At 43.2% G+C, this 16,581-nt stretch overlaps 1 protein-coding gene across 1 annotated transcript in view; it reads left to right on the forward strand.

The window, feature by feature from the left end:
• The window catches only part of LOC138752984 (uncharacterized protein MCAP_0864-like), an 88,256-nt gene that overhangs the window by 4,124 nt on the left and 67,551 nt on the right, over nucleotides 1-16,581 (forward strand). Inside the window, exons 4-15 of the mRNA XM_069915582.1 lie at nucleotides 557-628; nucleotides 954-989; nucleotides 1,210-1,236; nucleotides 3,086-3,106; nucleotides 4,467-4,481; nucleotides 6,017-6,043; nucleotides 6,605-6,631; nucleotides 7,124-7,150; nucleotides 8,909-8,944; nucleotides 12,279-12,305; nucleotides 13,436-13,471; nucleotides 15,327-15,362. Of these exons, the coding sequence (XP_069771683.1) occupies nucleotides 557-628; nucleotides 954-989; nucleotides 1,210-1,236; nucleotides 3,086-3,106; nucleotides 4,467-4,481; nucleotides 6,017-6,043; nucleotides 6,605-6,631; nucleotides 7,124-7,150; nucleotides 8,909-8,944; nucleotides 12,279-12,305; nucleotides 13,436-13,471; nucleotides 15,327-15,362 (387 nt within the window). The remainder of the gene's footprint in view (nucleotides 1-556; nucleotides 629-953; nucleotides 990-1,209; nucleotides 1,237-3,085; nucleotides 3,107-4,466; nucleotides 4,482-6,016; nucleotides 6,044-6,604; nucleotides 6,632-7,123; nucleotides 7,151-8,908; nucleotides 8,945-12,278; nucleotides 12,306-13,435; nucleotides 13,472-15,326; nucleotides 15,363-16,581) is intronic.

Consider the following 16,581-nt stretch of genomic DNA (forward strand, 5'->3'; position numbering starts at 1 on the left):
ATCGGTGCTCTATGATTGGTAAGGGATTTCTTGAGGTGGGATGTGGGTGGGAAGAAAAAGTTTTAATTGTCCCTAATTGACTCGTTATGTGCACTGTTTCAAAGGAAATGACAATTTTTCTCAAGCAAAATATTTCATGAACAATCGGGTCGAGAGCAGTGATTCTCAACCTTCCCTTCCCACTCACATCCCACCTGAAGTAATCCCTTACTGATTGATCACAGAGCGCCGATGGCACAGGGATTACTTCAAGTGGGATGTGGGTGGGGAAAAAAAGTTTGAGAACCACTGATTTAGAATATAACATGCACGAAATTTAACTTTGACGTTCACGTGGATGCTAGAAATATATTTTGTCTTACTATTAGATATATTACAGTAATCAAAATGGCCATGACAATATTTGTTGGAAAGTCATGTTTCTTGTAGCATGCCATTATCACGGAGAGGGTAGATGATACGCAGAGCTTTAGAAACAGTTATAGAGCAGTATTAAAATGCTCAGATCTTTGCATTTTTTAAATCTGAATTGCTAGATTTGTCATGGATCCTGTAGGTGCCAAAGAATCAAGTCAAACTGAAGATTGGAAAGCAGAAAAGAATCCAGTCCCCAAAATGACCACTCGAGGTAACTATACCCAACGTGTATCTCAGTACGCCTTAAATCGTCGAACCTACCTCCCTCAATCCTCCACTCAAATGCGATCCCTCCTCAGGCTGGTCGCCCAGGTGGAGCGGAGCGCTCCGCCTCGCTCCATAAATGTGCTGCCGCCACATGCGGAGGGCTAACGCCGCCGTGATGGCGCCATCGGCCTAGGACCCAGCCACTGCAGCGGTAACACCGCACAGTGCTGGAGGTCGGAGTCCCTCGGCGAACTGGAGGGGCAGCGCAAGGAGTATTTGCATTAAATCAGTTGGAAATTTAACTGCTTTTTTTCTCTCTAACATTTCAGTTCCCATCGAAAAGAGAACGGGTGCAGCTCAGTCAGGTAAATCAAATTTTTATTTTAATCCATGCAGTCCTGAAAGTAGGAGGTGGATAAGGGAGGGAGGGCACACCAGTAAGCGGGGGTGGGGTGTGAATGGAGAGGGAGTAAACCCTTGCAGGCACAGGGAGAGCATACGAACTCCTTACAGTCAGAGCAGGATTCAAAACTGCGTGGTCAGCACTATTACAGCTTGTGCTCACAGTCCTTTACGTCATTTCAGATGTTCAAAGACTAATCAAAGTTTTAAGTGAGTAGCAATTCATAAATAATGTTGTCAACAACTGAGAATTTGCAATTACCAAGTGTTATATTTCAATTAGTTCAGCTCAGTGATTTTGAAGGTTTTTAAAAATTCTGCTCACATTCCATTTTAAGTAATCCCTACGCCATCGGTGCTCTGTGATTAGTCAGGGATTGTGGGTGGAAAGAAAAAGTTTGAAGACCATTGTTTTAATCGTCCCTCATCGACTCGTTATGTGCACGGTTTCAGAGTTCCAACGGAAATGAGCCAACGACAATTTTTCTCAAGCAGAATATTTCAGTAGCAATTGGGTCCGGAGCAGACATTCCCAACCTTTTCGCCCCCACTTACAAACCACCTGACACAATCCCTTACTAATCACAGCACCGATGGGATAGGATTTACTTAAGGTGGAAAGAAAATGTTTGAAAACCTCCGGGCTTGACGGGGAGCAATAAAACAGTGATTCATTTCACATATTAGCCCCTTCCATCGTGATTCGAGATACATTTGCAGAAGTAATATTGAGAATCCAGTTGTGAGGTGTATCGACACACTGGCACACTTTGATGCGGTTCTCATCACAGAGCACGAGTGCCCCTGCATTGCCCCTCCCCCCCCCACACACCCCACCCAGCTCATTACTGGCTCCTCATTTCCGAGTGCAGGCTGAGAATTCGGAGAGAACCTGACCACTGGAGGCACATCAGGGTATGAATGACTGCCCAGTGCCAACGCCGCCTTTCTCATCTGCATTTACGTCGATGTTACACCTGGGTTGGACTGCAACCTCATGAGTGCTCAATTGCTTTGAACTCAAGAAAACAGGACTGAAGCATGAGGCTGTGTTGAATGACGAGTTTACATCCATGCAAACCTACGTTCCTCTGGAGAGAAGCCCCCACCGTACATCCAATCTGCTGTCTACAATGGCCCTCTCCTCAAGTTCGTTCATTGTCATCCGATTGTATGGCGAAACAGCGTTCTCGCGCCCACGGTGCAAAACACGCAGACGCACACCCAGACATAGCGCGCACACATAGATAAGCAGTACATGTGCAGGACAAGAATTCTTATCTGTGAAAAAAAATTAGACATACAGCACGGTAACAGGCCCTTCCGGCCCGCCCAATTGATCTATACTCCTGCTACGTTTTGAAGAGTAAAAGGAAATGGGAGCTCCACACAGGCACGGGGAGAACGTACAGACTCCTTACAGACAGCGTAGACTCAAACTCCAGTCCCAGTCGCTGGCGCTGTAACAGTGTTGTGCTAACTGCTAGGCTAACCAAGAAGTCCTAATATTTGTGAAATCAAGAGTCTTGGAGGGGCAGTGTAAGTGGTTCCTTTGGTTGTTGAATGTCCTCTCACGTCCTTGCTGCCCGTGGGATGAAGCTGTTCCTCAGCCTGGTGGTGCTGGCTCTGATCCTCCTGTATCTCGTCCCCTTACGGAAGCAGCTGGAAGACGCTGTTGGCGGGGTGGAAGGGAGCCTGGTAGATCACGTCGATGGGTGGAGTGGATGGAGACTCCAGTGATCCTTGCTGCCACTCAATTCTGTGGATCGACCTGCGACCCATTCCTCTGCAATAACCGTACCCCACCGTGCCACGGAGCTATTAACTGCTTTTAACTGAAAGGAAATAGAATGAAAAAAAATTGGTGAAGGGACCCAGATCTCCACATCCCTCTCTGCATAATATTTCTGCAGGACTCAGGTCAAGAGCGGGGCATCATTTGAACTTTATAGTTGTGCGTTGAGTACTTGGTGAAATGGCGGGATTGGATCTGGACTTGCAATGGATGTTGGTATGTATTTTAAGCATTTTAACTTAAATATACATTACTCTACCGCAGTACCAAGAAGAATCAAAAGGGGTAAGAAATATTCTGATGCCTTGGTAAATCATAAAAGTCTGCTGAAGTAAAAACACATTGCTGGAGAAACCCAGCAGGTCAAACCGTGTCCTTTATACGGCAAAGATAAAGATGCAGAGCTGACGTTTCATTGATCTGTGAAAATATGTCAGCAGGAAGCCGAACAAAATGGTGGGGGGGAGGAGGTTGCCTGAGTATAATTTGTCCGGGCGCCTGCCGACATTTTGCACGTACCTTGATGAAGGGCTCAAGCCCAAAACGCCGGTTCTGTATTTTCATCTTTGCCGTATAAAGGACTTGGGTTGACCTGCTGGGTTTCTCCAGAGTCACGTTTTAATGATCCATTGATTCTGGTTTCATTGATGGACGACAGAGCAGTTAATTTTGGTTTGGTCGCGTCCAGAGGTTCGGTTTTGTTTGTCCAGTAGCCACGGCACGTTCCACCGCTCAATGCTGCTTGATTGAGAGCATTTCTGTCTGGCAATGAATCTCTCGTCCCTCATGGACTCGTGATGTGCAAGGTTTCAGAACTCCAAAGGAAATAGGCCAACGACAAATTTTCTCAAGTAAAATAACAATCGGGCCCAGAGCAGGGATTCTCAACCTTCTCTTCCCACCCACATCCCACCTTAAGCAACCCCTTACTGATCACAGAGCCCCTATGGCATAGGGATTACTTAAATTGGGATGTGAGTGGAAAGACAAAAGGTTGAGAACCGCTGATATATAGCACCCACACGAGTTCGAAGTAACAGCTTTTTCGTTAAAGACGTTTCACCTTTTAAAACCTTTGAACGTCAGCCGCGCTGTAATAAAACAAACAGCAGAACCAATTAAGCGTACAACTGTTTCTTGACGTAACCTTGGTAACGCTAGTGGGAGTGAGAGGTGATAGAGAGTGAAAGAGTTTAGCAACTCGTTCTCTCCACTGAACCTCCACTCAAAGCATCAGAATGTTCACCGTACGTTTATACACCTTTTGGGCAGGGGTCTGCGTGAGACCCTGACGAGTTTGATACCTCTGGAAATTTTGTGTTTACAGATAACACATTCCCATGTGGGGTCTGGAAACTGCTGGGAAATGTCAGGGTAAATTGACCTTCTTGTGGAGTTTGTTACTATCTCACAGAGCGGATCATGTTTAGGAAGGAGTTTATTTCCCCACCATCTTTCAGGCAGCTACTGTATTTTCTCACCTAATCCATTAACCCTTGGTTCAGCATATTCGTTAAATTTATTATTTCAAAAACACCTTGTTCCATTCTGGGATGTTTAAAGTTCTGTGACCGCTGATGCCATGCACCTCAAAGTCCTTGTGGGATTACTCACAGATCCACTTGTTTCTGGTTTTTGTTTACAGCGACGGCAGAAGAAGGTATGTTGTCTTTCATCAATTTTTGTATCATGGCCAGCATTGGCTAGCATTGAGGACCATTTCATAAACCTTGCTGCTTCTGGTCACAAAATTATAGGAAGGATATCAACAAGGTGGAGAGAGCGCAGAGAATATTTATGAAATTGTTACCTGGGTTTCAGCATCTAGATTACAAAGAAAGATTGAGCAAATTAGGTCTTTACTTTTTGGAGAATCGCAGGTTGCGAGGGGATTTGATAGAGGTATTTAAGATTATGAGAGGGTTAGATCGTTGATGTGGAGAGGCTTTTTCCATTGAGAGTGGGAGAGAATGATACAAGATGTCATGAGTTAAGAGTTAAGGGGCTAAAGTTTAGAAGTAACATGTGGGGGAACTTCTTTACTCAGAGAGTGGTGGGTGTGTGGAATGAGCTTCTGGGAGAAATAGTGGCAGCAGGGTCCATTTTGTCATTTAAGGAAAAATTGGTGTATGGATGGGAGGGGAATGGAGGATTATAGGCAGGGTGCAGGTAGGTGGGTCTAGAGGAGAGAACTTAGTTCTGTGCAGACTAGAAGGGCTGAGATGGCCTGTTTCCATGCTGTGATTGTTAAATGGTTATATAATTGGCCAGCACCACTTGTGTTACTGCACTGACAATCAGAGGCCTCTTCAGTACCCGGAGAACCCCAGATACTTTCTGAGCAACTGAATACAAAATGAAGTTATTTAGCAGCCCCAAACACATTGAGTTCTACTTTGATGTCCGAGCATTTTGCAATTCATCGATTCAGGTTGAGTATTTACATTTCAATGCTGAAGTTATCAGCAATCACACTGGACAACGCTTCTTTTACAAAGGGTTTGCTTCCTGAACAAAAATTGGGGATGACGATAGATGACTTCAAGCTGAACACAGATTAATTTCAGATTTACTGTATCACGTCAGAAGTTGGAGAAATGTTAAATTAACTTGAATTGAATTTAGCATGTTTAACCACGTAGCGATGCTGACACTATGTTTATTCAAATGACCCAAAAGTGTTTTGCCGCTGGTTTTCATTTGTACTCAGCATTTGATGCCTCTCCTGTTAGTGTCCGACAATGCTCGGTGGGCACTGATGGTGCTTTGATGCTCTAATGCCACTTTTCCAGGGTCACAATGTCGTGGTGAATCCTTTCACTGTGTTCGTCACTGATGGCGCCAAGGTCAGTCAGGAAGATGTCCAAGGGCAAATGCAGGAAATGAATTTTCAATGACATGTTTTGTGTGTTTGAAGTATGACTTGGAAATCACAAAATAAAATCGGTTACATCTACAAAATGATACGCGATAGGAATATTTTAAGGTGATCTTCGTGATCCGCATCAGAAAATGCACCCAAAATCTTCAATGTCCAGTGGTATTTGCAGAAACGAGACCAAATCGTAAATTGTTTCCACACCAGTTTTACATCTTCCATCTAAGCGCACGTCTTGGCCTGTGAATTCTGTTACCAATCTGAATATTTGCCTGTTTGTGTATTCTGTAACTTGTCATTAATTTATTATTTTGTAGAAGCGGACGCACTTTTACGACGGTCAGGTAATACTCTGCGGTGTTCCAAATATCGCCTGCCTATTCACCAGCCCGTGGGCAGTAAAGACTGCATTGCTGAATCCCACACCAGCAGCACACGTAGGATAGGGAATTGGCATTGGACGTCAAAAGTAGCATTGTCGCAAAAAAAAAATTAAAGGAGGTGAAAGTTCTTTGAAAACAGCCGAGACATGTTCATCTCCTGCATTTTAGTTTTCCCGAGAGACGGCTGGGAACAGAGAGAATAAATAGAAGAGAAGAATGAAAGAACATTTATCTTGTGGGCCCAGTTGTTTCTCCATCCGCCAGAACAACCGTTTATTGATACTTAGATTGATTCCCTTTTATCGAGTTGCTCAAGGTTTCCTACGATAACAGCCAAATATTGGCAATCCTTGAAATGGAACAAACATCCTTTATTTTCATTGGCAATGTCTTTGCATCTCACCAACATTTGCACCGGAGAAATTTGCAATTTCAACAATTCCCGACAACAACGTCGTTATTGTTTTGGATTCTCGGACAACTCTTATCCTTTCAAAGCTAAACGAACGCTTTATGTTGCAGAATTGGAATGGGCTCGCCTTTCCACAGGTAAGCCGTCGGCCAACATCCAACTGGAGATTATTTTAGAAAGTTTTCATGGATATTTTTTGCGAATGAAACGCCGATTCTCTGGAAGAATCTGCACACACTGACGTCACTCCAAAGGTGATGGGGAATGGGGCTGAGTGGGGAAATGGATCAGCTCATGATTAAATGGTGGGGCAGACTCGATGAGCTGAATGGTTCATGTCGGGTCCAGTGTCTTATGGTCTTGTGCTAAAAGACCTGTTTAGGTATATTCAAGGAAAGGATAACTTAGCCGATATCCATTTTCCTCCACCCATTCACTTCCATTTGTTCCTGATTATATTCCATGAAACCAGCAAAGAAGGTAAAAATGCATTTTGGGATTAGTTTGTCAAAATACAAAATATATCACACGGAGGAAACATTAAATATGCTGTTCCTACAACAGAACTCTAGTATTGAATATGTAATGTTGTACTTTATATTATGACCTATGTACATTTTCACCGACAGACCAAAAGTTGCAAAGGACTGAAAATGGTAAACACCTGATCTGTATTTATAGTCGAGTGCAACAGGAAACTCTACAGACGCCGTGATTCTAATAAAAACACACCAAAATGCTGGCCATAAATTCTTACCTTGTCCCTTATCATATCCTTTTGTAGGTCTGGTCTCCTCCCCCAGCCGGCACTGCCTGAATTCTGAGACTTCTTGCTTCTGGCTTTCCCTCGAGGAAGGGCTCAGGCCCGAAACGTTGGCAATGCACCTTTGTCTCTTATGGGTGCTGGAAAGACCAGCTGAGTCCCTCCAGCATTTCGCTGTGTTTTTTTTTTAACTATATTTAAAATTCTCAAGGCTCCCAAAAAAGTTTTCAAAAAAAAACTACAGGATTGTAATTATTCTGACCATGATTTAAAACAAACAGGTTAAATTTAGCTCAATATGAATGGAAGAAAAGGCATCGTGTGGGCACGTATTCCCATGAAGGATAAGCAGGTGATTATTTATCCACACACCATGACTGCCACAAAGACCTGTATTTTCTCCTCCGTAAACCAGCAACAACGTAGTATTTCCTGAAACCTTACCAACTCTCAGATTAGCCCATGCTGTCGCTTTGGGAGGGAAGAATCTCATCTTCTGTGGGTTCACAGAGATGAGTCTGGAAACAAGTGTTACATTCACATGTAACTTTAATTGGTATAGGAGATAAACAGGGGAACTTGGAACTAGGTTGGACTCTGACAATGGTGAGCCTATACTTGACATGCTCACACAGACACTACAAAAATGGACTCTTGCACACCCCCGGTTCCCTAACTGACAAGGGTGCCTCTCTACTGCAAATATTGATCTAATCACAATACTACAGTCCAGTTTCAATGTAGCACACACCTTACCCACGACACTCCCAGTCTCGACCTGGCGCGGAGTGATGTCTGGGGCTTGGATGATGAGGCAGAGACCAAGGGTATGCTGTGTTGGTGTTATATACCATATTAATCTGGGATCTAGCAAATAATGACCCTCGGTGATTTAAATTAGCCAATGGCAAGGTGTGCACTAATGGGCGGCAGGAGTCCAACCTTGATTGACAGGTGATGTCACTTCCAAATAAGTTTCAGGTGAGGAGGGCACATGACCACCCGCAATCCACAATATTCCAGACAGGCAGGGTGGCCTCGTTTCCTCCAAACACAGCACATGCTATTTGTTAAGTCCGTCTTTGCACGTTACGAAGGATAGAATTATTCAACTCAGGTCACCATTGTGAGCGGTTGTTTACTTTCTCACACAAAATAATAAGTCTGCAAATGCCAATTGTGCCAGGTGATAACCACCTTCAACAGGATAGGGATTAGCCAACTGACTGAGATATTTTAAGGTATTACGATTAACACCCGGCTTCACCATTGGTGAGAAGGAATTGGATCAACGTCTCATGAGGGAACGTGGCAAGCACCTTGGAGCTTTTCTGCCATTCGTGGCGCTCAAGTCTGGTGAGTGTGAGCAAACACCCCACACTTCCCTGCTGCTGCAACACCACCACTCGGGACAAACCCGGCCACGTTTACAGCCCACCAACACCCATATCAATTTTCTCCATCATGCTGCGTCTCGCCATCAGGAAAAGCAAATCTGCTTCTCGAATAACACCCTCAAAAGTTGATTTGCAGGCACGCACCAGGGCTCCTCAATGTATATTGCCACTTCGCTTTGCATGCATTACATCCTCCTTGACTTGTTGGCATTGCCAAAAATAAATATGGCTGGTCTTCCCCTTTTCATTTTCAGCACTGCAAACCCTATTGGGTGTGTACGTGGAAACAGGTATTTGTTGGTTTTTTTTTTGCTTATGGTTGTTACTTTATGATACTTTGCATGGCTTCACCGTCACCTCCATTTTAACTGTGGGCAGTCCCCGGGTTACCAACAAGATCCATTCCTAAGTCTGTCTTTAAGTCGAATTTGTAGGCAAGTCGGAACAGGTATATTGAGCGTCAGTTAGTCAAATATTTGCTTTAGCATATAGTATGTATTAAAAAAATTTCTAAGCATATAAAACTACTGAAGTCAATTCCTTGAAGTAGGCACCAGGTTGTGATTTGACCTAAAATGGCGGATGGCATTCTCCTTCTTTGAACTGCAGCTGAACATAGTCCGTTCGTAAGTATGAGGTGGTTTTAAGTTGGACGGTTGTAACCTGGACACTGTGTTGCCAATTCACAAACCCCGCACCTCCACGAGACCGATCATGGTTCGTTACCATGCTGAAAAATCAATAATCTCCTAGGACCAATCTCGTTGAGGTTTGACTATATTTCACCTTGATGCCAATGTTTTAATTCGCCTTATCCAAAGTTATCCCTTAATTACTGGAGGCTTTCTAGTTGGCATTGGAGCCTTTGGTGGTCTGTCAACGAAGCAAATATTCCTCTCAAATATAATGTCCCAGTATTTGAAATGTGTAATCAATTTGATTGTATTGTCAAGTTACACAAATTCAGTATATTGAAATAGTACTTATGAAAGTTTATTGCCATGTAAATAAGCACGATGTGCAAACAACTGGTGTCATTGTGGGGGGGGGGGGGGATGCAGACCGCACTGGGTGATATCATCAGAGGGGGTGACACCAAAATGACTGTCTAGAATATTTTTGTGCAGTGTTTCAGCAGAATATTTTAAAAATATATCTCTCTGTAGTTAGTTATAACAACAAAAACATTTTTCATAAGTCCAGCTTATGGGTATTGATAGACCTGCAAGGCTAAAACTCGATGCTCATTTATGCTTTGAACCATCTAATGAGCTCCAGTCAGAGCAGTCATTATTACCCAATGACAACGATGCTTCAAATCACATAGTTTCGTCGGCCCATGAAAATAAGCAAGCGCTGTTGTTTTTATTGCTGCCGGTGCTTTTACAGTTGCTGCCTTTGTCAAATTTTCTGCTATTTTAGCTACAATATTGTGGCCATTAGTATTTGTGAAAATAAGATCGTGTTGAGACAGAAAAACCGAAGGCAAATATAAAAGGACAAATGAATATTCACAATTGTGAAGACGTTAGACCAGTGCAAGAAATGGACAAATAGGACAAATCTTTTGGTGACCCCAGTTAGTTTATGCTTAGGGTTAAGGCAGCACGGGGAAGATCAGGACACTAATAGCTATTGGACCAAACTGTTTTTAAACCTTGAGCTGATGAACTTCATGCCTCTGGGCTTCCTTCCTGAAGGTAGCAGCATGAAGAGGTTGTGGCCAGAATGAAGGAGGTTCTTTCTGATCTTGGCAGCCTTCTTCAGGCAGTGTCTAATCGAGATGTCTTCAGTGGGGAGGAGGTTGGTGTCCGCGATGGACTTGGTGGGCTTGCCTTTATTTCTGCAGCCTTTTGCTTTTCTGAACACTCGAATTTCCAAACAAGGCCATGTGTCCGTGCAACATTAGAGCATGTAGAGGAATTCCAGTCTGAGGACGCACCAATTTTTAACTTTAATTGAAATTGGACATACGGGCCCTTCTGACCCACAACCCCGTACCGCTCAAGTACCCCAATTAAGCTACAGCCCCCATATGCTTCAAATAGTGAGAAGACCACAGAGCGACTGGAGGAAACCCATGCAGGCAAGGGGAGAACATGCAAACTTCTTACGGACAGTGCCAGATTTAACCTGGGTCTCTGGCACTGTAATGGCATAGTGCTAACCATGCTGCTGCCACCTTGGACTTCTCAGAGAGTAGAAGTGCTGGTCTAACATCTTCGTGGTTGGCCCAATGTACTGGCTCCAGGAGAAGAGTTCCTGCTGGTGGACTCCCCGGAACCTGAAGGTACTCACTCTCCCTTGCATTGCAAATAATTGTAAGTGTCACAAGATGATTTCTCCATCTGCAGGGGTACACAAGACCCTGAATCTTTTGGTACTTCTCACCAACGATGCCGAATTAACTAAGAATTCAGACGCCCATATTTCGTTAAATGTCACCTGATTTTAAAATACACTTAACCATATAACCATTTACGGAGTGGAAATCATGAAAGAATCCTTAAAATTGTACGTCCACATCATTTCCATTTTCTTCGCACATCCTCTCCTCCATCTCAGCCATATTCTAGACTTGTTAGGAACAATTGTTGTGCAATATTCTCCGCCATTTTTATCCCAAGTGTAATTTCTTTGGTCGGCACTTCCAGAAAGCATTCCTGTTAGTCTGACTGTCGATTTGTGGTGGTGGTGGTGGTGGTGGTGGGGGGTGGAAATCAGGAGAACGTGAACCAGTCCTCATCAAGGCACAGGAGCAGAAAGGGGTTTCAAATTCCTGGGTGTCAACATCTCTGAAGATCTGTCCTGGAACCTCCACGTTGATGCAGTCACGGAGAAGGCCCACCAGCAACTATACTCCTGGAGGAGATTTGCTATGTCGCCAAAGATTCTTGCAAATCTCTGCGTGGAGGTGCCAGTGCACAGGACAGAGAGTTGTTAACTCAGCAAACCACCATGGACAGCGGTCTTCACTTCATCAAGGATATCAACAAGAGGCGGCGTCTTAAGAAAGTAGCTTCGATTTTCAAGGACCCTCACCAGCCAGGCCATGCTCTTTTCACACCGAGGAAGGGGATACGGGAGCCTGAAGATGAACCCCCCCAGTGATACAAGGTCATCTTCTTCCCCTCCGCCATCAGATTCCTGAATGGACAATGAAGCATAGACACGATCTCACTTTGACTTTTTTTGTGAACTATTTTTATTGATTTTGTAAGGTGGTTCATATAAATATTTCCATGGTGATGCTGCCGCAAAACAATGATTTTGTGACAATAAATTCTGATTGGTATTATCAAATTCCCTTTAGAAGTCTGATAATCAGTCTTGTCTGGAGAAAAACATTTTGGTAAGGATTTAAATTACTTAGATTAAGAAAACAAGGGCAACAGCCGAAGACTTAGATCACAGGTAATTTATGGATATCAACAGCCCACCATCAATGAAATAAATAACACTGAATTGCCTGTAGATTATTGGGGTGTTCTACAGCATAGGAAAAGTTGGCTTTAAACATTACTTTCACATGTGACTGTTTACTGAACTTGTTTTGCTCACTTGCACGCCTGAACTTTTATCATCTATTTGCATTGTTGTGTGTTTTTTAAAATATACATATAGAGTCCGACTACGATAAGCTAAAAACTGGTAAGTATCCAGAATAATCTCGGTTTTGTAGATGTTTGCTTTGAAACATGTATATTCCAAACTTCAACTAACATTATCTCCTGAAACATGGGGAAGAATTTCTAGACTAGTTAGTACTTCTTCACTCTGTGCACGTCATTCTCTAATACAGTTTAAAATAGTTCATAGAACTAGCTCGCATTTTTCCTAATAGGAGCTCTACTTGCGATAGATGCAATACTTCATCATTTTGGTCATGTCCCATGTTAGAAAAAGCTTGGAAAGATATTTTTAAACCATATCAATGATACTGGCTATTCAATTACAACCTTAACTGCTCTTCTTGGAAATTCAGATATAGGTTGTTGACCTCCTTCTGCATGTCGAGTTGTTCTACACTATTAGCTAGAAGAGCACTTTTGCTTAAATGGAAAGACTCTGATTTTCCGACATAGTTTCAATGGATTTCTCACGTTATATCTTCCTTAAATCTAGGGAAAAAATATCAGAAGTTGTACTCTGCATTTGAAGAAACGTGGAAACTATTTATTCTGCGTTATTCTGTGAATTAACTCTTCCTTTCCAGACGTGATATAATTCTTGCTGGTGATGTTTTAAATGATTCAACAGATCCTAGGGATCGTTCCGCTCTGTTGGTTTAAAGAAAAAGTTATTTTCTTTAGTAAATTAGTTGGGTTTTTTAATATATAATATAAATATTTCTTTATCTCGATTTCTTTGTTAGGAGAATTATTTCTAATATATCACATTTTCACTCTTTGGAATTTAGATCTGATACTTAGACGATGTAAACTTGGACATCCATTTTGATTTCTATTCTCCTTATGCCGTGTATATTATGAAATGCTAATAAAAAGGTTGGAAAAGAAAGAGACAAGTATGATCTTTATAAAACTTCATTAATTAGTCATTAAATTTAAAATTTAGGTGCACAGCACGCCATGTGTACAAAGTGCACATTTAGTGTGTTACAAAGTTTACGCCTCTTGTTTCTTCACACACCAGGGAGTAAAAATTGAAATCTATGAGAAGAACTAAATCTTCACCATAGTATTTTTTTAAAGAAAAGGCAAGAGTGCGGGAATTTGTGTAGTGTCCTTTACGAACTATATGAATTATCCTTTATGCAGAATGTGCGCCCAACAAAGGAGACGCCATGAGAGCCGGTAAGAACAGAATAACTTTTTAACCAACCCCTGTTCGTATTACTGCTGCCTGCAGAGATGTCCCAGGGGAAGTTAATAGAAAGTAAGGCGTTAACTCCTCCCCTTCCGCAGATACTGTCGGAGATCCTGAGATTCTCCACCTTTCCTATTTTTAAATCCATCTTTCCACCGTCGCCCTTCTTAATCGAAAATATTCCAGTGCTCTGAAACATTCAACATACTTATTTCCACCGAGATAAACCGTGGTAACGCAGAATTTTACAGAATCTTCTGTGTCAAATGTTATTTTTCACGTTATTGGGTAGTTGATAATCCCACTGTTGTAAAGCAGGTCATCAGGGTCGGAATCAGAACATTCGTTGGGTGGGGGAGCTGTCGATGGGAGGTGGGGGAGTGGTAGCAGGAATCTATCTGTCAACAGCGGGTGGTGGGTGCTGACAGGATCCGACCTGTCGACGGGGGGAGGGGGGTTGCTAGCAGGAATTTACCTGCTGACAGCGGTGTGGTAGGTGCTGACAGGATCTGACCTGTTGACGGGGGTGGGGCGGGTGGTGGGTGCTGACAGGATCTGACCTGTTGATGGGGGGAGGGGTGTGGTGGGTGCTGACCGGATCCGATCTGTTGACGGGGTTGGGGGGGGGGGAGTTGAGGCCATCCATCCAACAAGGGACAAGAGTGCGCTCTTTTAATTGCATTAAGCTCGACACACATGAGTGACACGGCGGCGGGGGGGGGGGGGGGTCGGGTGGAGAGTCACTAACATGTGCCAACCTAGGGCGATACTGACACGGGAGGGAGTGGGGCGGGCCTGACGGCCAGGGATGGCCACGACTGTATGGGGGGGGCACGGCACCTCGTTTGGGGGGCAATGCCCGTGGACGCACCCCCCTTGGCGCCGACCCTGCAGTTCATGTGTGTTGAGAGGACATTCCTTGACATTATACAACACCACATCACTGGCAACGTGACATAAAGGATGAATGGATGCAGTCGAAGACCAGCACCTCATCCTTTGCCTGAGAAAGTCCGCTCTCAGTGGCCAATTCTAAAGCTTTAACTAACATTTTCTTTCCATAGACCTTGAGTTGACAGTTCCCCTCTTATTGCCTTCTGCAGTTAATGTTCAGGCATTCCCAGCATCATCCTCTTGATTTCTGTTTCAACATCGACCCTGTTCAGCATCACACTGTTTACAATATCCATTTGTTCCTGTCCCCTGTAGCTCATTAATCAATTCCGAGACAGTTACAAAAAGTATCAAGTGCACCCAGCTCTCTCTGGAACTTCAAACAAAATTGTTTTCTGACTTTCCAGTTCTGAGGAAGAACCTTCCATCCGGATGGAATTAACATCGACGTCTCCAGTTTCCTTCCTTCTTCTTTCCCCAAGTGCACACACTCTGTCACATGCTCCCCTCCCTCCCTTCTCACCCTGGGCCTCCTTTCACAGAGCCAAAATCAATTCTCACCTCTCCTCTTATCACATCCAATTAACACCTTTGGTTGGTCTGCACTCCTCCCCCGGCCTGTCATCAGTCTTTATTCTGACCCCCTTCTTATTCTTTGCCAATACCTCGTGGAAGGGCTCAGGCCCAAACTGTCAGTAGTATTATTCTTACCTCCCTTCTGGACTTTGCCAGACCCAGTTCTTCCAGCATCTCTGTGTGATTTTACCCAAAAGAATTGCCCTCTTTCACTTAGCACAGATGTACTGTGCTCCCATATTTGCTGTTTTTAGTTAAACTTTATGCCATTGGAAGTTTGATTTTGATGGTCAACCCAGTCCCTGAATTTCTTATACTAGATAATAGGTACACGCTATATTCTAATATATGATACCACATTCTGTTTTCTAGAACTAGCAGCCTGTCAGAAAGATCTAAAAGCTGCAGGTAAACGCATTATAATGTTCATAGTGTATATAAAAGTACTAATGTGATGTTGTGGCTCTCATTTTCACAAATTGTTATATGGGCTCTGCAAAATAGGGTTATAATTTCATTTCTGTCATTATGGTTGGAATATTCCAGCAGTATCTATCAATTCGCCTGAATTCCTTAACTTCAGTGGAAATCATCTCTAATTTGACTCTTGCAGGCTTTGCCACCACCATAGTTGCCATTTCCCGATTGATGTACGTCTAAGTGCAAGTTCATTCAAGTTAATGTTATGAAGGCCTAAATGCAGCCCACGGCTCGAGCAACCAATCCTGACTCTCAGTGCTTTTTCTGTGGAGAATGAATCAATATTTATTGTCATGGATGCGCCACGAGATTTGCTGTTGTGCGGCAGCATCACAGAGCAAACAGATCCACAAAATAAATGAAAATAGTGCAAGAAAAAGGAGACAGATATAAATCGCACTGTTTTGTCTCTGAGTTACTTGGGAGGCTTCTTAAATAACATAGAGATGCAAGATTCAAATAACAGAAAAGACTTTACTTACTGATGCTTTCCACTATCTCAGGGAACTGTTCACACACACACACACACACACACACACACACACACACACACACACACACACACACACACACACACACACACGCACACATTATACATACGCCCCACAGTGGTGCACTACAATTACTACAGTATATTCATATGTGGTTACAAAATAATTCACAAGATCCTGACTATATAACATATACCTACAAATATGGAGCCCATACATACATAAGATAGGGTTAGTCTTGCTCCTCGATGTTCACGATGACCTCACCAGATAGTACAGACAATATTTGATAGTTAAATTCTCTGCACTCTCTGACTTGCCTTAGAACAATCTAATATTCTTTTACTTTTTCTATTCCTTTTCTCTAACTTTAGTATGTTACCATATGTTGTTAACATGTATAAGTAATGACTAATTTGCTTTCATGGAGGCTGGCGTTCAGGAGGGTTTTAGTTTTAAGGGGAGGGTTTTGTAGTCAGTAACAATCTGTATTAAAATGATGGATGGAGTGAAGTCTGCTGCCCATAATGTCGCAGGGCGAGTTAACGACCGTCTGGAGTCTTTTTTCCCCCCTGCCCTCTGCATTGCAAGGAGAGTGTTTGGTGACAGACCGAATCTCCTCACTGAGCATCGCCGTTGATGCTGGGTAACCACGT

The sequence above is a fragment of the Narcine bancroftii genome, chromosome 2 (genome assembly GCF_036971445.1).
Source record: "Narcine bancroftii isolate sNarBan1 chromosome 2, sNarBan1.hap1, whole genome shotgun sequence".
Lineage (NCBI taxonomy): Eukaryota > Metazoa > Chordata > Chondrichthyes > Torpediniformes > Narcinidae > Narcine > Narcine bancroftii.